Raw genomic sequence first — 24,679 nt, 5'->3', positions numbered from 1 at the left:
ACACTCAAAAGTCAATTGGAAGTACCGCGCCTACTTCTTCCTCTACAAATGTTTGTCCAATTCCCTTTGACATGTTTATTCAGATTGTCTTCCCCTCTAGTGGAAGTTAAAATCTATTATAATTTGCCGCAAAAAAATAATCTTATTGTTTATTATTTATTGTGGAGTCCTGTAGCTCAGGGGTTAGAGCACTCGCCTTGCGAGAGACCTGGGTTCAATTCCTGGCAGGGCGAAATGTTGGGCAAGTTTCCTTACTCCACACGCCCGTTTACCAGTAGGAAGTATTAACCCGGGTGTTAGTTGACAGATTGCTTTTCTGGGGGTAATAATTCCCTTGTTAAAAAAAAATTGGTCACTTGAATCCACGACTGTTCTGTGGGACACCGCTGGTGTGCAATTGGCCGCCGCGTTCCTTTCGTCCGCCCGCAAAGCACACAGTCGACTCACTTTACAGTACGTCGTGTGGAGCGCTTCGAGACGCCTCAAAGACGCGATAAGGCGCCTGTGCCAAACGGAAGGGTTTCAGAAAGAAAAATGCGCAGTCGGGAGAACGAAAACCGTGGACACCTTTTGAGAATGGGGCGTCTTCTGAAAACCTCGCCGCAAAGGTCCTGAGAAAGAGTTAGTTCCCGGGAGTGGAGCCTCTGGTGCCACCAGTCTTGTGGCCTCCCTCCAGCAGCAGTGAGCGCGGGCTCGAAGCCCGTGGACTCCCACTTATTATAATAATAATAATAATAATAATAATAATCCTTGGATTTGATATAGCGCTTTTCGCGCCGGGAGGACGTCCCAAAGCGCTTCGCAGAACACACCGTGAAGTGAACCGACCGCGTACCGGTGGGCGAACGCGGCCGCCAATTGCGCACAGCAGTGTCCCACAGACGGTGGCGGATTGAAAGTGACCCAATTCGTCATTGTTTTGGGGGGGGTTTCCGGGAGGGATTATCGTCTCATGAGACGGCTCTGGGTGGAGTAAGGAAACTTGCCCGAGGGGTTTGGCCCTGACCCGCCTGGGGCTGGACTTCGGGTCTCTCGCAAAAGCGAGTGCTGTCACACCCACTGAAGAGAGCCGCGGACACGCGGGAGGGACACTCCGGATGAAGTCCGGGTGTCAGGGTTGACGGTGCGCGTGGGGGCTCTGCTCCGGGTCGTGCGCCCATGGACCGGGCGGTCGAGAACCTGCTGAGGGCTCACCGGAGGATCGCCAATGAGCGGAAGCGGTGCGACCTCCAGTTGGAGACCATCGACCGCGAACGCGACCGCTGCGCGAAGGCCGCGAGCGGGAAGTTCGACGACCTGAAGGGGCGCCTCCGGTCGGTCAGGACGATCGGCGGCTACACCGCCGAGGCCTGGGCGCCCGTCCGGCCCCCGCCCCGCCCTCGGCAGCCGGACCCCGACCCGACCCGGGAGGGTCCAGAGGCGGCGGCGGCCCGAGGGGGACGGGGCCCCGATGGCCGCCGCCCCGCGCCGCCGGGTCTGGTCGCGCCTCCGCTCAGCCGACGGCGTTCCCGGCGGCACGTCCCGGACTCCGAGCAGCGCCCTCGGGTCCGTCGCCCCTCAGCCAGACCGCTCCCGCCGGGCGGCGAGAGAGCGCAGCGCTCCTGGGCTGGTCCGGACTGGCCCCTGACCCCTGGCCCCGAGCCGCGGCCGGAGGGTCCGAGGGGCCGGGCCAGCGCTGGCCCCCGCCGCTCGCCCGGCCCGTGCCGGGGCTCCGCGTGGGCGGCTCCGGCCAACTCGAGGTGGTCATTTCCAAGTCGGAGAGAGCGCGGCTCCTGCGCCAAATGGTCCAACAGTACAACCGACCGCCCGACAGGACCACCGGCCCCACCGAACAGCAGCGACAGCTGCAGCGCAGGATCGCCGAGTTCCTCGCCAAACTGACGCAGCAGAAGTGAAAGAGGTGTCGGGGGCTGAGGACCCCCCACACACACACACACACACACTGGGGGGGGGGGTCCCGACTGAAGGAAACCCTTTGCAAAGTGAATTCACCAAAATCCTTTCTGTCCGCACTTAACGAATTCTAACGCGCATCCGCTGGGATACACCTTTTCTTTTTCTCTCCCCCCCCCACCCCCATCCCCTTACCCCCTCACCCCCACCTCAGAAAAATAAATACGTCAAGTCCTGCAGCGAACTGTCCCCCCAAACTCTTGTGAGTTTGTCGGTGTTACAGAAGTCCCATCAGTTTTTGTCAACGTGTGACCGCCGCCGCTCTCTCAATGAATACGAAGCTGCACAAGTCGTGGCCAAGTGGTAAACGACAGAGCAGAGACCCCCACAAACAGCTCATCTTTTACAGAAATTACTATTTTTTTGGGGGGGTGGGGGAAGAGATATGTTTAATGTATTTTTTTTCAAACGAAACGAATCATCGTGGCCAAGAAAAAGTGATTTTCGACTATGGACCAATCTCTCCAACAACTGTATCGCATATTTGAATTATTATTGTCATTACTACTGTATTGGGATAACATAAACAATGCCAATTTATTTCGCCTTTTGCTCAATTCCGTTTTCACTTTTCCCAAACCTCGAGTGTAATTGACTGAGTGCTTTGTAATCGTTTCGGTTCAATTTCAAGTTTGATGTAGTATTGGTGTTATTACCTGTAACAAAAAAAGACCCCATCGGGTTAAAAAAAAATGTTTCCAAAAACATACACTTCATAAACGAACGACTGCGAACCACGGAAAGGTGGAGTCTGACGTTATATGGATCTACACTATAAAACGAGACTCCGTGTTGTGTTTTGAAGTTGCAATGTATTTTATTTTGCTGCGATACGCGCGGCGTAAACTGTGACTGTGTCAAAATGCAGTCTGTGTAATAAAAGACCATGTCACAACTCGCGCCTTTACTGCAGCGACACTGGTCACTGAATGAAGCCCTGTGTCAAATCATATACGTCTGCGTTTATGGAGGCACTGTCCAAAACGGTGAAAACGTGTTGTGAAGCGCTCGGAGTCCAAAGCAATGTGTTCAGTCACTTACTGGAAAAAGTTGCAAAGAGCGCCCCAGGAGTTCTCGATCAGCTGCTGTGTCACAACTACGAATCGAGGATTTATTGCTTTCTGTCCCAAACTCTCCGCCACATTGACCCGTTGGGCTTCGATTCTCTCATCGCAGACTACATCGCTTTCGTCAGATCCGAACACACATACGATCTGAGGTTTTATTTAGTGTTCACTGAGATCTGCATCAACACCATTCTGTACTGGGTGTTCGCAAGGCGAGCGCACCCGGTCTTCGTACAGAAACTCCTGGAGAATACCATTCTGTACTTAAGCGATAAAGACAGTCTTCTTGCTTTGATCTGGAGGTGGGTAATATGTAGTAGTTGAACCTCTACAAATGTGACTAATTATAAACCGTTTCCTTGTTACATGACATAATCTGCAATGCCTCACTGATATCTCTTATGTTCCTTTTTCTCTTGCATACTGTACCATTACGGGTCGTTGGTTATTCTTTCAAGTATACAAATATGCTTTCAATGAATTGATTCCAATAAGAATATACATTTAAATTAACAAATATCAGGCGACTGCTAGTTTTATGTTAGTTTTTCTGCTAATCCGATGTTGCTATTTGGGCACAGCCAGAGGTTTGTGGCACTACGGAGTGGGGCTGGTTGCTCACAACCACATGAGCAATGCTTGCAGAAATACTGTGGTTTAATTTGCACAATTGATTCTTATCTTTAGCTAACCCCCTCATTCTTCTAAAGACATCAGAGCAAGATTAAAACCTTTTATTTAAAGGCATCATTCTGTAAGTTTGAAATAAAAGCAGTATCTCTAGCTCTGCCACCTCAAATTCCCGATGAAAACTGTCTGACGCTCCAAGAAAGTGGTTTCATTGAGTGGACACAAATTAATGACCAAAAAAGATTTTCCATATTATAGTATTAGTCATTTTTAATACACAGCTAAGGAAAAAATAATTCAAATCTTCAGATTACCTTTGTGATTTTCATAGAAGAGAGCAGAAGGAAGAATCTGGAAAAGTCAGAATTGTGCCATACAAAATAATCCTGGATAAAATCAAGAATGTTACTGTAAAGTTTTTTTTACAATAGCAACTTGCACTTATATAGCACCCTTCATGCAGGGTAGCATCGGAGAGGTAGGGAGGTGCCAGGGAGTGAATGGATTTGAACACGAGGACGAGGATCTTGAAGTCGATCTGTTCGGTGATGGGAAGCCAGTGGAGCTTGGTGGATTTTAGAATCTACTTTGGATGCCTAATATAAAAGCATAAATACTGACCCTAACAACTACACTATCCTTTAACTACAAGTGGTTTAGATGAGTTTCTGAATTTCTCTTTTGCATTTGCAGAACCTTCACACCAGTGTACAATCCAAGTCCATTCAGTGGTGTGACCCCATTGCATTATGTAGCTCAAACCAGGCAGTCAAATATACTGAAGGTATTACTTCAGTTCGGGATACTAGAGAGGGAGCATAATCCTACGTCCACAATTTTCATCATCCTCTTCTACCCAACACGAGTAAGAATGGGTGATGACTCTGAGTCAACAGATATAATAAAGGATGCAGAACTCTGCTTAGGTTTATGCATTAGAGTGCTGTGCTCCATACACATTGCACAGCTCAAGGTAGGTGACCTGCAAGTCGTACATAAAGTGGATATATTTCATTATTCTTTCCCGGTTTAAAAATGTCAAAGTTAAAATGTCTTGTAAGAACATTCTCACCACATTGGGTCAGATTGTAAGGACATGAATTATCATTATCTTTGATGGCTGACATGTAAGCAGGTACTTTAAGGTAGCAGGCTTTCACTAAAAAACTCTGAGATTAAATCTCATCTTTTGTTGAAGTTTCAGTTTCTTCCTGAAGGATAAATTTCCCATTTTCTTTAGCTAACCTCCTGGTTGGCCAGCCAAAGAGTGTCATAAATACTATTAATTAGGATGTGTGTGTGCTGGATCATCCCATCTACTTAACTGAAAAGGGCAGTGCAGGGATGTACTGAGGAGTGATATATCATGCCAATATTAAACATTTAAAAAAAACTTTGTTAGAATACTGTCTACAACACGAGAAAACCTGAGCAAAGGGAGTGTGAGGAAAACTAAATTACCCATCAAAACAATAAAGAAAATTACGTAATTATCAGTTTACATTTGCTATTGCGTTTTGATAGAGTGCCATGAAACTGGGCTTTTGTTTATTTCTTAACACTTTTCTAATAACTATGCATTGTAAAAAGCATTTAACGTCTAGACAGAGAAAAATTATTTTGTTCAGATATCAAGTTAAAATAAATAAAAATGACTGGGAACAGAGCATTCAATTCCAATGAAGGAATTAGCACTAATTTAGGCTTCATGGCCAAATGGTTTCCAAATGAATACTGTAATATTTATGGTTCTAAATTCGAAAAGTGAAAATGAGAAAAAAGGGTATTTTTTAAAAAAATTCATTTAAATTGTGTCTTTCAGAATTAATAATTTAGCAACAAATCTATCTGAATATTTGATTCGATTTATTATGGTGATTTTATTCAGTGTTAAAACAGTGCCTTAACTGAAAATGTATCAAACTGGCTGACTCACAGAACTAGGTGTTGCCATAGTCCTACTAACATTATAAAGAAAACAATAAGTTAAATGACAGTAACGTAGTTCAGATTGTTTTTATTTGATAGGCACTCATTGGTTTCAGACAAAAAGCTCTCATTTCTAACTGGCTGGATTGTATCCCTGCAACACGATACCGAGAACCATGTGAGCTTCTGCACCTTTGCAGAGTGTCTATCAGAAGTCATTTGTTAACCAACAACAAGTTGCCAGCCGGAATATTCTTACTGCCAGTTCCAACAATGCTTCAGAATTACCTGAACCTGGAAACTTAATGAGAAGACTTCCTCTCTTTTAGCAACAGGCCAATTTAACAAATGGGGTCAGAGAACAACCACCTTTGAAGAGAGTTATGAACCAATCTAATACTGCAACATTCATTTCAGCTCCAGTTCCATCTCTTCACAGCTTGCAATAAACTCAAAATTTGCAACAACAGCATAATTTATTTATTTACAAACCATTTAAAAACACTGAGCCATTCAGACTTTGAAAAACTGAATTAGTCAATATTCAGGAATCAAATTATCTACAGATTTCAAGGAGAAGGAAACATTAAGTCAAATTTCTAATAAATTATTGGATTATTTAACTAAAATGCTTTTTTAAAAAAGGAAACTTCAAAACCCATATTACAGTATTATAAGTGACAGATTATTTAAGAATTAATTATTCATTGTGGCGACTGTTCAGCTGCGAGACAATCTACTTCATACCGTTTCTTAAGGCCTGTTAAGTACATTCGTAAGCGCTCTGGGTCCAAACAAGAGTTTCTTGCTGTCTGTATAAGTCTTGTAGCTAGATGGTAGACTGCTCTTTGATGTAGAGATTCTGGAGTACTTCTCTGTTTGTGCTGTGATTCAACAGATAAATACATTAACAATGACATAAATTCAAAATGTACTTCAATTAACATAATTAGTAGGGTCCTTTTGATTTACAAAGTCTGAAATATGCAAATATTTAAAATCGTACTTAAGACAGTTTCATATCCCAACAATAAAACTATTTTTGTTTGGATATGAAAAAGGGCTCCGTAATTTGCTATAAAGCACAGAGTAATCATTAGAATTTATAACTTTTTTTGATTAACCATCTAAAGTGCACGATTACTTAGTTTATGCCATTCAATGATTGTATCAAAATATATGTATGGGTCCTGTTAACTTATTCATTACTTCAGGCAGTAATACAAGGAATAATAATAATTTTAAAATGTACAATGTCTGGAAGAAAACAGTCTTGTGTAATATTAAAACATTAAATACTCTAAATACCATATATTTCACTTTAAAAAAGTCAAGTTCATAAAACTTACTCACATACATCTATTTCTGCATTTCTCATGCAACCAATATATTTTCCAACAACTATTACTCTGTAATGTTCACTGTAGTTGGATACAATCTTTTATTGGCTTCATAATTAGATTAAATAAATTATATTTTCTGATTTCCTGCATTATGTACTTTCCATTAAACAATACACATCACTAATTATTGGCTGTGCATACCCATATTTGTTTGGTGACGTGGGACATAATTTCCTTAGCATCATGTACAATTGATGGAGGTAGAGACGAAACTTCAGCAGCTTTCAAGCCTCACACAAATAAAGGGAAATGAAATAATTATCTTAAGCAAAAGGAGTGTAAATTACAATATTTGTAGTCAAAGCAGGGTTGTAAGTGACTCAAAGATCAAAGAGGTACATTGCTGAATTAACTACAGAGCCTTTCATTTATATAGCACTTGCATATTGAATATGCAAAAATGTAGAATAATGTTTCTCTTTTTAACAACAGAATCTAATAAATATTTTAGGATTAGTAAATACACTTTACCATAGTTCTTTTCCTCTGTGTATCCTTTAGAGAGAACATATGTGTAAATGATCTTATCAACATTTCCAGCATTATTTCTGTTGTGCTGAACCTCAAAGTGGTTGTTTTCTACATTAGGATATAAAGCATCCAGGTGGCACAGTTCCAGGAAATGAGTGGCAAACAGTGTAAATGACTGAATAAAAACAATTGAATAATTGTCTTTATTAGACAACAATAAATAAACAATGCCACAATTATAAACAGTTCAACAATAAAAAATCTTGAATTTGATATAGCACATTACACGGAAATGTATCAAAGCAATAAGAATCACAATGAAATTTAAATATTGTAGGTAAATCTGTGACATGACAAATGTTCCACAAATATCAATGAGATGAATGGTCAATTCTATTTTTTTTAAATTGAATGAGGCAGGAATATTGATGAAGACTGGAAAAGTAAGATTTTTTAAAACCTTCAATATATTGGTTTCCCACATACAAATCCTAAACTTTATTCATGTATAAAACTTGATAAGTTTCTACCTTAAAACTTAACAAAAATTCACAAACTGCATGACAGATACCAATCCCTTCCTCCGCACTGGTTCCTCTACCCAATTCATCAATTATAATGAGAGATTTGTCAGTGACATTCTGGATGATGTATGTTATCTATAGGAAAACATAGAAAACCATTATCTTCTATTGACTTATCAAAGTATTATACAGTACAATGAAACCATTACCAGATAATTGGAGGAAAGATGAATAAGCACCAAAGACTAAATAAACACAAAAATGTAGTGTTCTATCATCTTGTTTGACGTCCATCTTGGCAGGTTTAAATAATGTAGGATATGGATACATCAGAATGGATTTATAAGAATCACAACAACTACAACAACTTGGATTTATATAGCGCCCTTCATGCTGGATGGCGTCTCAGAGTGCTTAAGTTTCATTCCAGAAAATAAAACTCTAAAGGCCTACAGAATTTAATTTGTTTTCGTTGCAGGGAGATAATATAATCCCGGTTTTAAATTGCTGAAATGCATGGATCTGGTAGATGTCAAAGGGTTATTGTAACCTAAATTATGATTGCAGACGTAGAGTATAAAATCAAGTAGTTTCAAATTAGACTAGAAGCTCTTATGCCCCCCCACTTTACAAAGTAGTAGACAATTGGAATATACCTCATCAAAATAAGTTAATCCTATGTTAACGTTTTTAAAAGAATACTGGTTAAGAACACGATTGGAAGTTCAAGAATAAGCAAACACAAATGATTAAGTATTCTATATCAAACAGTGGTGCCGCTGCTGCCAACATGGTCTGGCTACAGCAATATCAGTTATAAGGTTAGATCACTATTGTGAAGTATCTTGGGGGTAGAAAGAAAATGCAAAGAACTTTATCTTGAAAAATTATCTATAGTAATTAAATATATTGCAAAACCAACTATCAGAGATCATTTTAAAGACTTGCAAAATATTGTTTAAATGTAATTGGATAAGCTATACATATCTGTGTATCATAATAATCACTGATCTCAACAATTTTGCAATAGATTTCAATGTGCCATTAAACAAACAATAGCAATAACTATGCAATTAATAGAATGCTTTAATGTTGATTGTTCTGTACCTCTTTCATTTCTTTCATAAACGTTGATGAGTTGGTCTCGATATCATCATCCACACCTATCCTAGTAAAGATCTGATCAGCTATTCGCATTGAAGCATATTCAGCTGGAACAAAGGATCCTGTCAAAAAAACCTACAAATGATATACGAACTGATATGGGATACAAATTATTGGGAATGTATGCAACATTTTTCATTCCTAATAATGTTTATTGAAAGCAGCTTCAGAATTAAATTATGAACAGTGTAAATTATGAAGCTGAAGGTGATGCTCACTACAAAACTGAATAATAGATAACATTGTTTTTTATATAGCAAAATTCAGATTTTCCTGGATAGCTTAACTGAGTCACATGCTATTGAGAATATGGGTAAATTTATACAATACAAATTAAAAACAGTCTGGGAATTTCACTCAACATTCCTCTCCTATAATCTACATACTTAACTTAAATATTTGCTAGTGATCATCCTAATCCCAAACACAATTTGCTCAGTGAAATCTGCTTACAGGCTTGTGTTTCAGCAAAGCATTTGCATGCTCAGCTAATGGGACCTCAAATGTCAGTCGTTCTCCAATGCTTATAATCATTTAGGAGTGGTGGGGAAGCAGTATTTGGAATATTCTGATTTTTAAAAAAAACTTCAGAGATAAGCTGAAATAATTTAAATTTTATTTCCACTAGTAAGCAGTTAAGATATGCAAATCGTTTGAAAGTCACACTGGAAAAGAATTGTTCATTTTTCAAAATGATTAACTGTGACAGGAAAAAACAAATGGTGAAAGTAAAAAAAGCATGAAACATGATGCTATTTCAAATTAGACACAATCGTAAATGTCAGGCAATAATAGAAAGAATTTATCAATAACTGATCAAATGTAATATTTAAGTTCATATATGAGCAATATTTTCAAACCTTTTATTTTTTAATGTATTTACCTATTTCAGATGATTGTTCATAAGCAATAGAAAAACCCTTAGCAAAATTTCAATCTAAAAAGACCAACAATTCCTACTTACCAATCTGTGCTATAATCTGAAACAGTGCAATCTGTTTAAGGTATGTTGATTTGCCACTCATATTGGGTCCAGTAACAATTATAAAGTTATTCCCATCAGAGATGTAGGTATTGTTCGGGATAGGATTTTCCATAGATATCTTTTCTAGAATAGGGTGACGTCCCTGCTTAATAGCCAAAGTGTCAGTAAATTCTGGACGAACTAAAAATCAAAATGAAAATCTTGATAAATTTTCATATCTAGATACCAAAGCAACTTTCTGTATGGGATATATGTTTATAATTATTTATTGCTAAGTCTTCAGGCCAGGTCGTACTCTTAGTATGAGTAAATGCAATATCTGATGACACTCAATGGTGCATTCAAAATTATTGTTAAATAATCTTTTTAAAATATAGAAACATGGAAACAGATGTAAAATATATATTTGATTGTTCAAAAATCATGGTCAAATTGTGGCTAAAATTATAATATTTTGCTAAATTATAACATTTAATTTCATTTGTTTTTCAGTTAGCAACAGATTCATTGATAATTGTATTGTTAATAGAAACGTAAACTTGCCACAGTCAGAAATTGTGCAGGCATGTGCAAAGGAAAGCAACATATCCAGCATAGAAACTGCATCTGACAGCTTGTATAAACAATGGATGTTTTCATAAATCTCACTCAGAAGTTTGCAAACCACCCTGGAAAAAGACAACAAAATTGTATCACCAGATTAAACAGTAAAAAAATTATAGACTAACAGTGAGGAAGCTTAATAACACACGCTATACAGTTCAAATAAATTTTCAGTTCCCCCCCGATTATATCTCGCAATGATAATTCACTTGAAACATTATTTAAAAAATAAAGGAATGAATTAAGGATAATCATTTTACTTTTTAAATGACTGGTGATACTATATATATATACAAAAAAACCATTGTGAACTTTTATTTATGTTTTTGTGATGCCCACAATGCAATGTTGCAGTTGGTGTTCTACTACTGCAATAAAAATAAGGTGTCACTTTTCTTTCTCCTCTTTAGCAGTGCACCTTTCAATGTTGTTTATTTTAAATTGTGTGTTTAGGAATAAAACATTTTTTATGAGAAAACTACAATCAGCAATGCATTTGAAGCCGTTAATTAAAAAATAATTCAAAGCTATTTGGAGTTCCTCATTTGTAACCTGATCACATTCGTGCTTTAGTTGCCTGACACCATGACAACCATTCACCAAATAAATTTGGTGCCAAGCATATAATTTTGTTTACAAAAAACTTCTGGTAAAGCTATGTTGTTTCTCTCAAAGAACAGTAGAATTGTGCTATCTTATAAGTGCCTAATCTCCTTACAGGTAAGTCATATGGTAAATCTCCCGAAGAGACTCCTGGCACCTTTCATTCATTTTAATTAAATCTGCAGTAGTAAAGCTGTATGAGTTCTTCACCATGGTAATCTGTAATGGAATTCACAAATTATAATACTGTTTTCAACGGTTCTCAAAAGCGTGAGACTTGGAAGCTCAAGTCACAGACATCATAGGAGGGTGCAACCTGAATCGATTCTGTCAACAAGAGACTTAGCAACTTCTTTGTTTGCTTGAAGCTTCTGAATTGTGCTATTAAGTTCGTCAGTTGGTGTTTACCCAATAAGATGTATGTATTCTATATTTTATAACATGGTATTAATGTACAAATTGCATCCATGCTGCTCAACTTACATCTTCCTTTGTTTAGATGCACTACATTGAATTTTTGCAATCTGTATTTGATACCAACTCATTCATTTAGTTAAAGGAACGTAACAATTAAAGTCAAAGAACCATTAGAATACTAATATATTGAATGAATAAAGGAGACAAATTGAACTCCACCAATGTTAAGCTCTCCAAGACGCTACCCCAAGTGAAGGATGCTATATAAATGCAAGCTGTTGTTGTACTGAAAGCTTTCATCCACGTAACAACCTTTCTCAACAGAAAGATTGAGTGCCTTATTACTGCATTCAAAGCTGCAACTTCAAAGGCTTCAGTATTGGGAAATAGCACAGAGGATTATCATACAAAGGAATCTTTCACTTAAATTTACATTTTTTTCATCAATATACTTTTATTTTCATTGTTTTATATATGTTTGTTAACCACAGACCACTGTCACAATAACACTGCACTACATAACTACTGATACTGTACATACTGTAACATACCTTCATGAACTCTGAAGGTGTTTGATCATTAGGGAATACAGCTCCGTCTAAATTCAACTGAATGAAAAACCCTCGCGTGGCACTGAAACTGGTTTTCAGGGGCAGGTTGTATTTTTCTCCCAGCTGTGTTATCATTCCTGTTCAGTTAACATAAAAGAGATATTATTTCAAAGATCTACAAAATATTTCAAGCTCTGCAGAATATTAGTAGGAGAAATACTATTCTTCTGGCTGAAAATAAATTCCTTATTTATATCTTACCATAAAAATAATTATATGTAGTGTGTTAGTTAAGCTTGTTTTGACTTTGAGCAAACCAAACGAGAAAATTATATATCTAAACAAAAATTATCTGTAAATATAAAACGAAAAATAGGTGAAAAACAGAATGATAAAATTAGATTATAAGATCCATATAAATAGTTTCTTGACTTCAACTTGAAAATTAAAAAAAAATTGTGAAATATTCAAACAAATTAATCATTTTAATTTATATATTTCTTTCAAACTATTATTTAATTCTATATTACCCAATACAAACTTATACTTACACTTCTTTAACTACTAGATAAAGATGCTATAATACAATTATTACCTGCTACATCATCGACAATTTCTGTATATGTGCGTCGTGCAATATCAAGAAATTCATTGATATTTGGTCTGACAGCATAGCATTTCTGGGTTCTCATGTTTAAGCAACCTTTCATATATCTTGTATCATCATTAATAACGGTTTTGATTTTCTGTAGAATAAGGCTGAACCTACAATTTTTGGAGTACAAAAATAAGATATAATTGATTAAAAAATGAATTATCTTTTCCATCAATAGAATTATTGTGCTAGTACACTTTTCCCATTCAAATTTAGTGCCACTTGCAAACTTTTATTAACTGCTTAAACTGTAACCTGAACTTTAAAAATACTTGTGTATATCTCTGCGTCATACACTAAAAAAAACATTTTACAAAATTATCCTAAATATTTCCCTGTTAACTTGAATACAATAGTTTTTATCTTTATGGAACTTGGATAAGATATTTGTTAAGCATGGCGTGCAAAGTAAACCAAATTTTCTCAAGTAACTTAGATTTGCCACAAACATATTGATCTGCAATCCAAATGAAAAAAACTGCCATTGCAGCAGTACAAAAACTTTTCTTAGTGCTATATTATGAATTTTGCTACCTGTTATCTTCAAGTGAACTACAATATGCTTGTAGTAGTGGTGTCTTACAGTTTTTCAAAGTTGACTGTGGAAGAAAACAATAGTCAACAACAACATCTTCCATTTATACAATAAAACTCACATAAATCGTATCAGTCAGGACCATAATATTTAATATGACTTCTGCGAAGTATAAGTTGTATAAATTGGATAAAATCCGATTTATTCAATAATCTACACTGTGCATGGGTAATTCATTGCAGTTGGTAAGTGCGTACGTGGTGACAGGTCAAGAATACGTTTCCTGCGTTTCAATGCATCTTGACTTGTTGCTGCACGCGCACTTATCAGTAAGCATTGGAATCGCACTGAATTGCGGGAAATGAAATTTTTCTGTGCATTCGATGACTGGTCAAGATTATGTTTCCCGCGATTCAATGTAGCCGATAAGTGCGGGAGTCATGAAGGATAGGGAAGCAGTGTTACAAGTTAGGAGATGATTAATATGACTAGTACAAAGAAATCTAAATGGTTTTGATAGGAAACTGAATGGGACCTGAGTGCATGTACAATTTAGGTGATTATCCAATGCGAGTTTTACTGTGTAGAGCCCTTCATGTGGGGTAGTGTCTCAGAGCTTTTTAAAAACATAAGAAAACATGGGAATAATTATTTCAAATGCATTTGTGAACTGTACTGGTAATTTAGGAAATTCTAGATTGCAGTAATATGTACTAAGGAATTTTCCATATTACTTGGATCCTAGTACACTTAGTTCTGTGAATAAATTATATTAAACAGTTAATATAAATTAAACAGTTGATGACCTTTTAGTCCAGAGACCAGACCACACTAGAGCAGAAACTAACTGAGAAACAAATCCTTCTCATTATTTATTAATTCTTCCATGGATTAACTGAAACCTGTGTGTTTATCCAGTGCAGATTCTAATCATTTTGCTCCTAAAACCATTCTCCTACAGATGATGTTGGGGGCAGGTAATGATAATGTGCGTCTGATAATGTGGGTGCCTATATTGCACAGTTGACGGTGAATTGCTGTGGAATTGTGGAAAGTACCAGATTGTGTTTACGCTGCATGGCAAACATGCAGCGTAAACACAACCTAAATTATTAATCATAAAGGGGAGCTTTCATCAATTTAGATTCACTTTGCCCGATGTTGCAGGATTTGTTAAAAGTGTCCCAAATCCAAGGAATAAACATAAAAATTAAAGTATTGGTTGCATTGGTACAAACATCAGACACTTACTTATACAACAACTTGCACTTGTATAGCGCTCACCACACAGGGTAGCATCTCTTATGTGGAGGAAAGCCAGCAAGATATATTACACTGGTCAATAAATGATTCTGTAATAGGTTTTACAGTGCGTAACAGCATAATTGTTCGCCAGATTTTACAGAATAAGTAACCGATTCATTTTAATTACAGGAGACCTTGGTGTTCCAATTACAGCTACCCATTTATATTCATGTTTATCTTGAAGGCACGGTCGAAAAGCAAAGTCTTGAGACAGGTCTTGAAGGAGGCAACAGAAAGGGCGAGGCAGAGGGATTGCAGGCCCTTTGGAACTCCACCCCATAATCCCTCTGCCTCGCCCCTTCTGTTGCCTCATTCAAGACCTGTCTCAAGACCTTCCTCTTCGACCGTGCTTTCAGTCACCCTCTTTCCACCCCTGCCCTCCACCCACCCCGACTCCCAGCTCAGGTCTGAAACACTGATTGTCCAGCGCCTTGGTACGTCCTCCCGATGTGAAAGGCACTATACAAACGTCATTTTGTTGTTGTTGTATTTTGTTGCAACTATACTATACTGAAAGGAAGATCCATTTTTTATGCAGTACTGCAGAGAATACCTGAAGTGGTTCTACAAGTTCCAGCGTATGTTTCAGGTAAATTAAATTTGTAATCTTAGATTCAGCCCCCTGTACCTGTTGGATAAACAATACAAAAAACAAAAGAATTTACAATCAATACTTACTAACTTTTTTTAGAACTAACATGAATAAGTAAAGTAAGATATAAATACTAAAAAAGTTATGAGGCAAAATAGAAATAACAAATATTATTGATTTAACAATTACATTTTTATAACTATTCCAAGTTTACATTAAAGTTATCCCTTAAAAAGATCAACTTTTCTAATAGCTTTCTCACTCTTTAAATCATGTATTCCTCCAAACAAAAGAACAATCAAGTTATCCAGCTAGAAAAATCTAAGATGCCTCTTTTAAAACTTCTAAATCACAAAAGCATCTGAAATAGGTATCACCCCAGATAATCTTCAGATCTGATTAAAGGAACTTTAATGTCTAAATTAACATTTTCGAAAATGTAAGTGCTTTTGTAATGGATCACTCCATAGGAAATGGGGAATGAAAGATTTGCTCCACTTGGATTACGAATCACAGGGAAAAATGGGATGAACGTTCAATAATTTGTATTTCTGCACAAAATTTTTTATGAAGACTAAATCCAGGAAAATAATTCTCAAATGGTTTGGATCAAGAATTACATGAAACATACGGTGTCTTGCTTCGGAATCTGCACTAAAACAGACAGGAGCTGCTCTGTATCCAAAAATCGTGAAATTACTAGAAAAACAATAATATGAAGCTTGTAATGACAATACAACAACATCAACAAAAATTACATTTGTATAGTGCCTTTCATGTCGGGAAGATGTCCCAAGGCGCTGACAATAAATATTGATAACAAAATGTTTGGCAACAGTGCATTACTGGCATACAATGACAATACTGTATAACATACAAGACTTGTCATTTTTTATTAACAGAGTATCTTTCATAATAAAAGCAAACTAAAGTAATGGAGAAAGGATATTGTAGCAAGTAATCAAATACATGAATGGAAAGATTGTTTCTTATCCTTTAAATAGGATCCCCCAGCTTTCTCCATTAGGCAGAAACATGGAATTATCTGAGTGGCCAACTTTTCCAAAGTTAAAGCCAATTAACTTTGTCTTCCTTATGACGTGGATCCAATATCCTACCAATGTAAGTAGTAAACTATGCCAATTTAGCCTACATATACAAGAATATATCTTAAAAAGCACTGCACAGCAGTGTTATTTTATTACCTATACAAAACCTCCTAATTGGTTCAACATTTTTATTTGAGCACTTCATTTGTAAACACTTTATTTGAACAATATTTGAAATGTAAATGGTTTAGAGAGATTAGTTGACAATTAGTACAGTAAATAACTTATTCCTGCATTTTCTTTACATTTCTACAAGTAAACTGTAGTTGACTTCAATACATATATACCTTTAAGATATTACAAAGAAATTGAAATCTGCAAAATATATTTCATGCAGTTTGGCAATGAGCTTTGCAGGAAAGAAAGAACACGATTACCTTGTAAACTAAATGAATGCTATGTTAATTTGCATAGATCAAGTGGCTCATCTGCATGTAAATTTGTAAAATAATTAGCATTCTGGATGGTTTAAATTTCAACAAAAAGCATAATTAAAACCAGTGAAGCTTCAAATAGAGCACAACCAGCTTGGCAGTAACTGCACACAATTACAATTGAAAAACTGTCCAAAGTACATGAACAACCACTCCTTCATATGTTGATAACCTTCTCTGCACATGTGGCATCATATGTGCTCCAAGAATTAACTCACTTAAAATTATATTTTAAAGCTATATTTTCTTCTTCTAAACAGATTTTCACCTGACTTTTAGCCAATAAAAACAGAACTGTGGTTTATCATACTGTATAGACCTAGCAAAATCTATTTCAGCATCTGTTTGTAATTAATTTGGCCAGATATTATGAAACCTGCTTACTGTTTTACAAAATGACCTACTTATTATCACTTATCACACTTTAAAACAAGAATGGGTGGCATGGTGATGTAGTGCATAGATGTACCCTTGTGTATTTATTATGACTAATTTCACCATTTTGGGCATGCTCTCAGGGTAGATATACTGAGCAGAAGCTAAATACAAATGAAGCATGAGTCACCTTAGGCCCCTTTCACACCTCCTAGCAACCAGTTCAACACTGTCATTGGCAGAGGCCTGTGAACAGTTTGCTGACCACTTTCTTTCAGGGCATGTTGTGGGCAAAATGCAATCTGAAGAGGGGAAGAAAATAAAAATGAAATTCTAAAAATGAAGGGGTAGGGAGACTTGTTCTAAAACTTGTAGAGCATCTTTTGTTAATACAATTGGCTAGAATGATTGCAAACTTTACAAAACAAAGTGATTATTTTGACTGTTCTTTTCCTAGTACGCTGAATGGATAGCACTGTTGACTACAGCACGTGCTCATTGAATATCTATTAGATGGTCTACTGTGCCTGATCCAATCAACTTCTTTCCAGACATGCGTTTAAAATTCTGGGAAGAGGTACTTCTACACTGAAACAGACTGGGTGTCAAGCTGACCTGATTGAAGGCTAAAGAAAAGTTCCTCATCCTGAAGCAATTCTTGGACACAGTCCAACCTTGTATTAATTGTCTCCACATCAACGAGGGGCTCCAAGATATTTGAACGAAGTCTACGACTCCCTCCAGCAGTCTTTGTGTAATTAAGAACTCCATATAATGTGTGATTATTTCTGTAAAACACATCTTGACTTTTAAGATCAGGACTTAATGTCTATGATTTAACAGCAAAAAATGGTGAAGTCGACAGTGATGTCAACTGACAATTTAATGAAAGTCACAAAATTCATGTTCAGTTAAGAGTAAAACAGCTCAAATCAATTTCTAATTGCTCAAATTACCACACTAATTCAGTCTTATATAATAATAATAAATAATAATCCTTGTGTTTGATATAGTGCTTTTCACATCTTCTAGACGTCTCAAAGCGCTTCACAGAATATGCTGTAAAGTGAATAGACTGTATATTTGTGGGCGAAATGCCGCAACCAATTGCGCACAGCAATGTCCCACAAACAGTCGTGGATTGAAAATGACCAACTTATTATTGTTTTGTTTTTTGGAGGGATTATTATTAGGGGTGTGGAGTAACAAAACTTGCCCAAGGTTTCGCCCTGTTGGAATTGATCCAGGTTTCTTGCTTGCAAGGCAAGTGCTCTAACCACTGAGCTACAGGTCTCCATGAAATAACTTGAAATAACTACAAACTTTGCAAATGTTTTGCTTTCACCCACAAGATATAGTCAATTTACTTTAAAGTAAATTCTGTGAAGCGCTTTGAGATGTCTCGAAGATGTGATAAGGCGCTGTATCAAAGCAAGGATATAATTTATTTATAAATTGTAATCTTGCTGTTTATTTCTCTATCTGATATGACATTACCTTTAAAGTGAAATTCATGCATTAATTGCTCTCAAAACTAGTTCTGAGTCTCAATACTCAGTCACTGTGTCTTGCTTGTGAACTGCCTTTTTTATGACTACTGCCAGCCCACACCTGCTTTTTTTAATCTTACTCATGCGATTCTGCCTTATCTGTAACAGGTTAGACAATATTATCTTTCATACTGATGAAAATAGAAGCCTGAGGGCAGATTCCATCAAATTGACTAAGGAAGCAACAGCAGATGGTGCAAACATTTTTAATTGCCATCATAAAGATGATGATTAAGAATCCAAACGTGTATTAGCAGAACATTTCCATGTAGAGAATTCAAAGTATCAGAAGCACATCAGCAGAAATTCTGTGTGGTTCTTAACTATACTCCCACAAATTACCAGTCAATCCACTTTAAAGTATATTGTGTGAAGCACTTTGATACATCTCAATGATGTGATAAGGTGTTATATCAAATGCAAGTATTGTTATTATATTGTGTGGAAAAACTCAGCCTGGCTGAAATGTAGCCAAACTCAATTTATTTTTTATCTATCTTCCACCCTGGGACAAAACACATGGAAGATTCCTCTTTCAAAATTTGCAGTGCATCATTTTGTTAACTAATATGCTTTCAGTACCTGGGATCCCTGTTGTTAATAATTAGTTCAAGATGTTGAGCTGAAGCAGAATCTATCATTGCTGTCTGTTCACTCCCCTTGAAATTGATTTTAAGAGACTTTGGAGCATAAACTGTATTTTGTATAAATTCGACATATTTCAGCAAAGCTGCTGCCGCCGCCAAACAGTAGTATCTGTTAAAAGGAATATTTAAAAAAAATAAAAATGTATCCACAGAAGCATGTGTAAATTCAGAAACTCAGAAGAGTGTGGAATTAGACCTCTAAAAAGAGGATAAATAATATTCGAGAAGATACATTGTTAGAATAAATTTTTCAAATAGCCTCAAGATGCACCAAATGCTTGATTAGTGTATTGACAAATGTTTCACACTGAGTGGTAATATACACCTTTGTTTTGTACACGTTTATTATTTTTTGTTGCAAAATACACCATTTTGTATCTACCTCCATTAAAATTAACCTGCCAATCCTTGCTTAATTGTTCCAGATCTTCGTGAATACTTTTACTGTCTTCGTATTATTCACCGGTAAATTATCAGCAAATGTTCTAACATTGCAGTACAAGAATACTACAGATGGCACTATTTTTATAGAAATGAGTGGAAACCATCAACCTTGATGTCACTAGTGGCCTCCGAAGGAAAGTACATTGTAGAGCAATTGCTCATTGTAAATGTGGTATAAATTAGAGTCTGGGGAGACTCTCAAGAAGGGATCTACCGCTGGTTGGTAGTTCATCAAGGCACTATACCAAAATTGGAGAATTAGCTTGTGGACGATCATGAGTACAAACCCACATTTTACATTCTGCACTGTAAGAAATCCTGTTTATTGTTTTATGGTATTCCTTTCATGCCCTTACAGAATTATCATTAGTTTATACTGGTGATGTAGAAAAATCAAAACCTGTCTGTAAACTTCTACCATAGAACAGTTACACGCTGATCTTCAAGACTATTTATTTTAATCCTACATTCAATTCCATACTTAGTCTGAACCTCCATTAATACTGTGCTGAACTCTGGTGTGCAAAGCTGCTCAATGTATTCCAATCCTTTTGTTTCATTGAAGTACCTTCTTTGAACTGTACTGAAAGTAACACTCTGTAAAAAAAATCACCAGTTTCCTTTTTGCAATACAATAGCTTTGTTACAAGAATATATACTTCGCAGAAAATTATTCAGTTTCCACACTAACATAACAAATCATGATAATAGTTCTGACTTTAAACAATTACATTGTAATTACCAAGTTCTCTAACTAGAATACATTTTTTTTTGAGAATGTTCTATATCACTTGAATGTCAATCTCCAATTAATAATATTCAACAATAAAAACTCAGATCTTTACAAACCATCTAGATAGCAAATTTGACAATATAAAACAGGAATGATATTACTGAGTAATTCTCACTTGATTAAGCTCACTTGAACCCATAGGGATATGGGACTAGAGCACTCAATCATCTTATTTAAAAGGAGAGGTCCATTAATTTTGAGTTTTGGAAGCAACAAACAAACAGCAGTTGCAAACACCAATAATACCCCATAAGACCCAACATTGCTTACTTCAGAACCAATGAAGGAATTCAATATAAAAGGGGATAAAAGTAAAAGACACTTGAGGAAAAACATTATGATGTCCACAGTTGCAAAATTATCTTTCTGAATTAAGGATCCATATCTCTTCATAAAGAGAAGTGAAACTATGACATTAACAAACATCAAAATACCATTGATACTTTTACATCCTTCTTACTTTGAAGTTTTCAGTGACAAGGCTGTACAGTTTGGTTCCACTTCCTTTATCACAAGCAGTATTTGGCATTATTATTTCTAATGGTGTTAAAATCTGGAGCTTGGTAATAACCTGTAATAAACAATAACCTGTAATTGTAATAAAACAAACCCAAATCTAAAAATTGTCTTTGTGCAAGAAAACATATTCAAAACAAAGATTTTTTTTAAATTACAGATCTTTAAGAGTCTTCAAGCAGAAACGTCACTTACTGCATTTATAAGTCACCCTAAGCAGCTTCCATGCTCAGTTCAGTTCCTTTGACCAAACAGACATTTTAGGATTCAAGGTAGACAGGCATTTGGGGATTCAGTTTGGTGAAGAACCCAGCCTTTATTACCTATAGGAGGGATATGATCTCCTTTTGTGTTAGGCGAAAATAAAATCTTCCAAATAAAAATACTGAACAATTTTAAATATTCAATGTGTTACATTTAAGACAAACCCAATTTAAAAAAATTGATGCCTGTATTCACAGTGTACAGACGGCATAATTATGGAGTATCTCCTTTAAATGAAAGATAGTTATGAGTATCGTTGATGTATTCCAAAATATTGTCCTAAAGATTGATAGGAATGAATCAGACCTGTGGTACCCAAGACTGCTATCGCTAATTTTAGTCAAGTATTAATGAGACCTGTCTTCCACCCCTCCTGATCCTAACCTCCAGCTTGGGTCCAAATCCCTAACTGTCCAGTGCCTTGGGACGTCCTCCCGAAGTGGAAGCTGCTACACAGATGTAATTTGTTGTTGCTTGTTGTTGTTGAGACCAAAGTCTGTGACATCAGTTACCACTGTTCAAGATATAACTTATGCTGATTTTAAATAGGGGAATTCCACAAAACAACTATTTTCTTCCCCACCTTTATGGTTTTAAGCAACGTACTTCTGCAAAAATAAATGTGTTCTTTGTGCAATGTTTGCTTGTTTCATTTAAAGTTTTTGGCTGAAACGTTTCTTAAAATGGCATAACAGAATGAGACATAGATTATTTTGAGAAGGATTTCTCATTTAGGTACATAAAATAACCAAATAAAGAAAACTTGTTTTCAAAATAAATGTATTACCTTAGCATAAGTGGTACTGTCTGCAAATTGAGACAATATTAGCTCAGGGCTCTTTAGGTCAATACTCGCCATTCCTATTTCACCCCTGGCAAGGCCACGTCCCTCCACTACTGCTACAATTACTGATGCAACGACATGAGCTGAGACTGCAGAAGATGAAGTAACTGCAATACACACATTAGAACTGTATTAACATTGGTCAACGTTAAATCAATCAACCATCACTCATTGCACATTTCACACTTTGATAACTACTGTAGTTCAACACAAAATCTCAACAAATTTACTAGCCACTTATGAGTTTTTTTAAACTAAAACAATATATTTGAACTCTTTTTATAATAAACTGTAAAAATAAAACCGTATATACCTGAATGAATAGTTTGTGGAGTACGAAGTCTGCAGGCTGGTCTTACTGGTCGACTGCTGGTGGAGGATAAAGGTGTTTTCCCTATTCGAGCATCAAGTCCTCTACTGCTTTGTGCTGAAGGGGCAGTGAACATGCTTATATTCCCTGCATTTGAGCTCTTATCACCAAAATATGATTCTGCCAAAAGAAAAACAAGGGTTAATAATTCTAAAAATATCTGGTATGAAGTGGATTTTCTATACATTTCCGAAATATACATTAAAAGTGGGATTTGCTTGTATGATTAGAATCCTCTTTTACATCTATTTTCAGTATTCAAACATACTGACCTACAAACACCTTGTTGGGATTTAGATAATTTCAATATTGTGTGAACAAATAATCACTGTATTCTCTCCAACACTCATTTTAGCCACTGGGGTTGTAATTCCAATCCCAGGTCTCCTGTTTTAAAATCTTAAAACTATTTTGTCCTAACTGTGGAGGTGAAGCGCTCTGAGACGCCGCCCGGCGTTATTCCATATTCAAATTAAGGATTAGTAATACTATTATGCAACTTTCTACCATAAAGTTTCCCAAGCAGTTAATTGATGAGGTGCATGTGTCCATTTGACCACTTTCGGCCATTTCAGTGGTGAGTACGAGGAACGACAGTAACATCAAAGTGCTGTATAATGCTAGTAAATTAGTGTAACAGACAAATCGTGATCCCTCTCAATAGATCCTCTATTGGAGAAGTTTTGCTCGACACTCTTAACGATGACTTGATTTGGTATACCACCTTTCATATTAGGAGGACAACCTAAAATACGTCCAGAGGACATAACGTAAAGTGCAGCGACTGTGTGTTTGGTGGGCGAACGTGGCAGCTGATCTGCGGACAACGACGACGACGACCCACAGACTGCCATGAACTGAAAGACCGATTATATTTGGGGAGATTGTTGGCCAAGGATTCCTGGCAGAAACTCCCTTCTCTTTTCGAATAGTGCCGTGGGGGGGGTTAACAGGTAGACGGGGCCTCGGTTTAACATCTCATCCGAAGGAAATGGCACCTCCAACCAATGCGGCACAGCGGCAAGCCGACACCCCCTCCGCCGCACCGCGGTGTCCATTCAGACCATGTTATTCGGGGTCCCGGTGTGGGATTTGAACCCGGAATGTTTTGCAAAAATTGCACATCAGCTTTACAGTTAAATCCGGTTCATATTCTCGACCCGGAAGGCGGTGAGAGAGACGGGGAAGGTGTGGCTGACGCCATCGACAGGCCTGTCCCCTCCGCCGGTGACCATCGCTCACCTCGCGTTAACCCGTTGTCTTTTGCGGTGGGGGTGAAGCCGCTGGAGAAGGTGTCCGCCGGCACTTTGGCCCCCGAGGCCGAGCCGCCCCCCGAGGCCGTGCGCTCGCACGAGGAGCTCGAGCTGCTGCGGCTGTTGCCGCTGCGGCCCGGGGGGGGGCGGCCGCCCGCGGTCCCGGGGGTTTCCAGCAGCCCGAAGGCGTAGCGGGGCGGCCGGACGCGCTCCGACGAGGAGCTTTCCGCAGCATCCTCGCTGCTGACGGGCTTCTTGAACATGAATGAGGGGCGGCGGCGGCGGGTCGGGCTTTCGGGCTCAGGGCGGACGGACACCACACGACGCCCCGACCGAGCGGCAAACACGCTGTCAAAATGGCGTCGGGCTGGGCTGGGCTGGGGCCAACCGCGCGTGCGCAGCTCTCGCACCCTGCCTTATATGGAAGTAGGTACCATTGTGGTCCTCTCCACCCACCACCCACCCACCAGCTCTGGTCGTTGGTTCAGTTCCCCAAATTCATTCTTCTTCCTCCTTCCCCCCACCTTCAATGTTGATAGACAGCGGATTCACGTTACCGTATAAGCGCTTTGAGACGTCTCAAAGACGCGACAAGGCGCTAGATCCGATGCAAGGTTCGTTATTATTATTACTACCAGATGATCAATGACATGGCGGCTGCAACCAGGAGTAAAGAGATCAATTGAATTTCCC

At 37.8% G+C, this 24,679-nt stretch overlaps 2 protein-coding genes across 2 annotated transcripts; one reads left to right on the top strand and one right to left on the bottom strand.

Moving 5' to 3' along the window:
* The first annotated feature begins 2,755 nt into the window (after positions 1-2,755).
* Positions 2,756-5,885, top strand: LOC103174734 (ankyrin repeat and SOCS box protein 17). Its single transcript, XM_007887269.1, has 3 exons — positions 2,756-3,322; positions 4,344-4,623; positions 5,679-5,885. The coding sequence occupies exons 1-3, from the start codon at positions 2,883-2,885 to the stop codon at positions 5,883-5,885; spliced, it is 927 nt and encodes a 308-aa protein (XP_007885460.1). The 5' UTR covers positions 2,756-2,882.
* msh4 (mutS homolog 4) lies at positions 5,582-24,249 on the bottom strand. Its single transcript, XM_007887268.2, has 20 exons — positions 23,976-24,249; positions 22,677-22,853; positions 22,307-22,470; positions 21,200-21,310; positions 20,428-20,543; positions 19,438-19,611; positions 17,921-18,093; positions 16,019-16,086; positions 15,349-15,423; positions 13,490-13,554; positions 12,896-13,065; positions 12,301-12,437; positions 11,448-11,551; positions 10,670-10,794; positions 10,106-10,306; positions 9,085-9,203; positions 7,984-8,112; positions 7,454-7,628; positions 7,124-7,212; positions 5,582-6,463 (listed from the first exon to the last, which is right to left on the bottom strand). Exons 1-20 carry the CDS (start codon positions 24,247-24,249, stop codon positions 6,284-6,286), a joined length of 2,826 nt encoding a protein of 941 aa, XP_007885459.2. The 3' UTR covers positions 5,582-6,283.
* Between the last annotated feature and the right edge of the window lie 430 nt (positions 24,250-24,679).

Source organism: Callorhinchus milii, unplaced genomic scaffold, assembly GCF_018977255.1.
Source record: "Callorhinchus milii isolate IMCB2004 unplaced genomic scaffold, IMCB_Cmil_1.0 Scaffold5, whole genome shotgun sequence".
In the NCBI taxonomy this organism is placed as follows: domain Eukaryota; kingdom Metazoa; phylum Chordata; class Chondrichthyes; order Chimaeriformes; family Callorhinchidae; genus Callorhinchus; species Callorhinchus milii.
The sequence above is the reverse complement of the archived record's forward strand: the minus strand, read 5'-3'. Positions and strand labels throughout refer to the sequence as shown.

What these genes read in the sequence shown, in the direction of transcription:
- msh4 (XM_007887268.2), bottom strand. Translation starts at nt 24,249, where the DNA reads ATGTTCAAGAAGCCCGTCAGCAGCGAGGATGCTGCGGAAAGCTCCTCG. An exon ending in ACAGTACCACTTATGCTAAG is followed by an intron (nt 21,311 to 22,306) that starts GTAATACATTTA and finishes TGTTTATTACAG; the next exon opens with GTTATTACCAAGCTCCAGAT. An exon ending in AGATTCCGAAGCAAGACACC is followed by an intron (nt 15,424 to 16,018) that starts GTATGTTTCATG and finishes TTTATCCAACAG; the next exon opens with GTACAGGGGGCTGAATCTAA.
- LOC103174734 (XM_007887269.1), top strand. Translation starts at nt 2,883, where the DNA reads ATGAAGCCCTGTGTCAAATCATATACGTCTGCGTTTATGGAGGCACTG. An exon ending in CTTCTTGCTTTGATCTGGAG is followed by an intron (nt 3,323 to 4,343) that starts GTGGGTAATATG and finishes TTGCATTTGCAG; the next exon opens with AACCTTCACACCAGTGTACA. An exon ending in TACACATTGCACAGCTCAAG is followed by an intron (nt 4,624 to 5,678) that starts GTAGGTGACCTG and finishes TTTATTTGATAG; the next exon opens with GCACTCATTGGTTTCAGACA.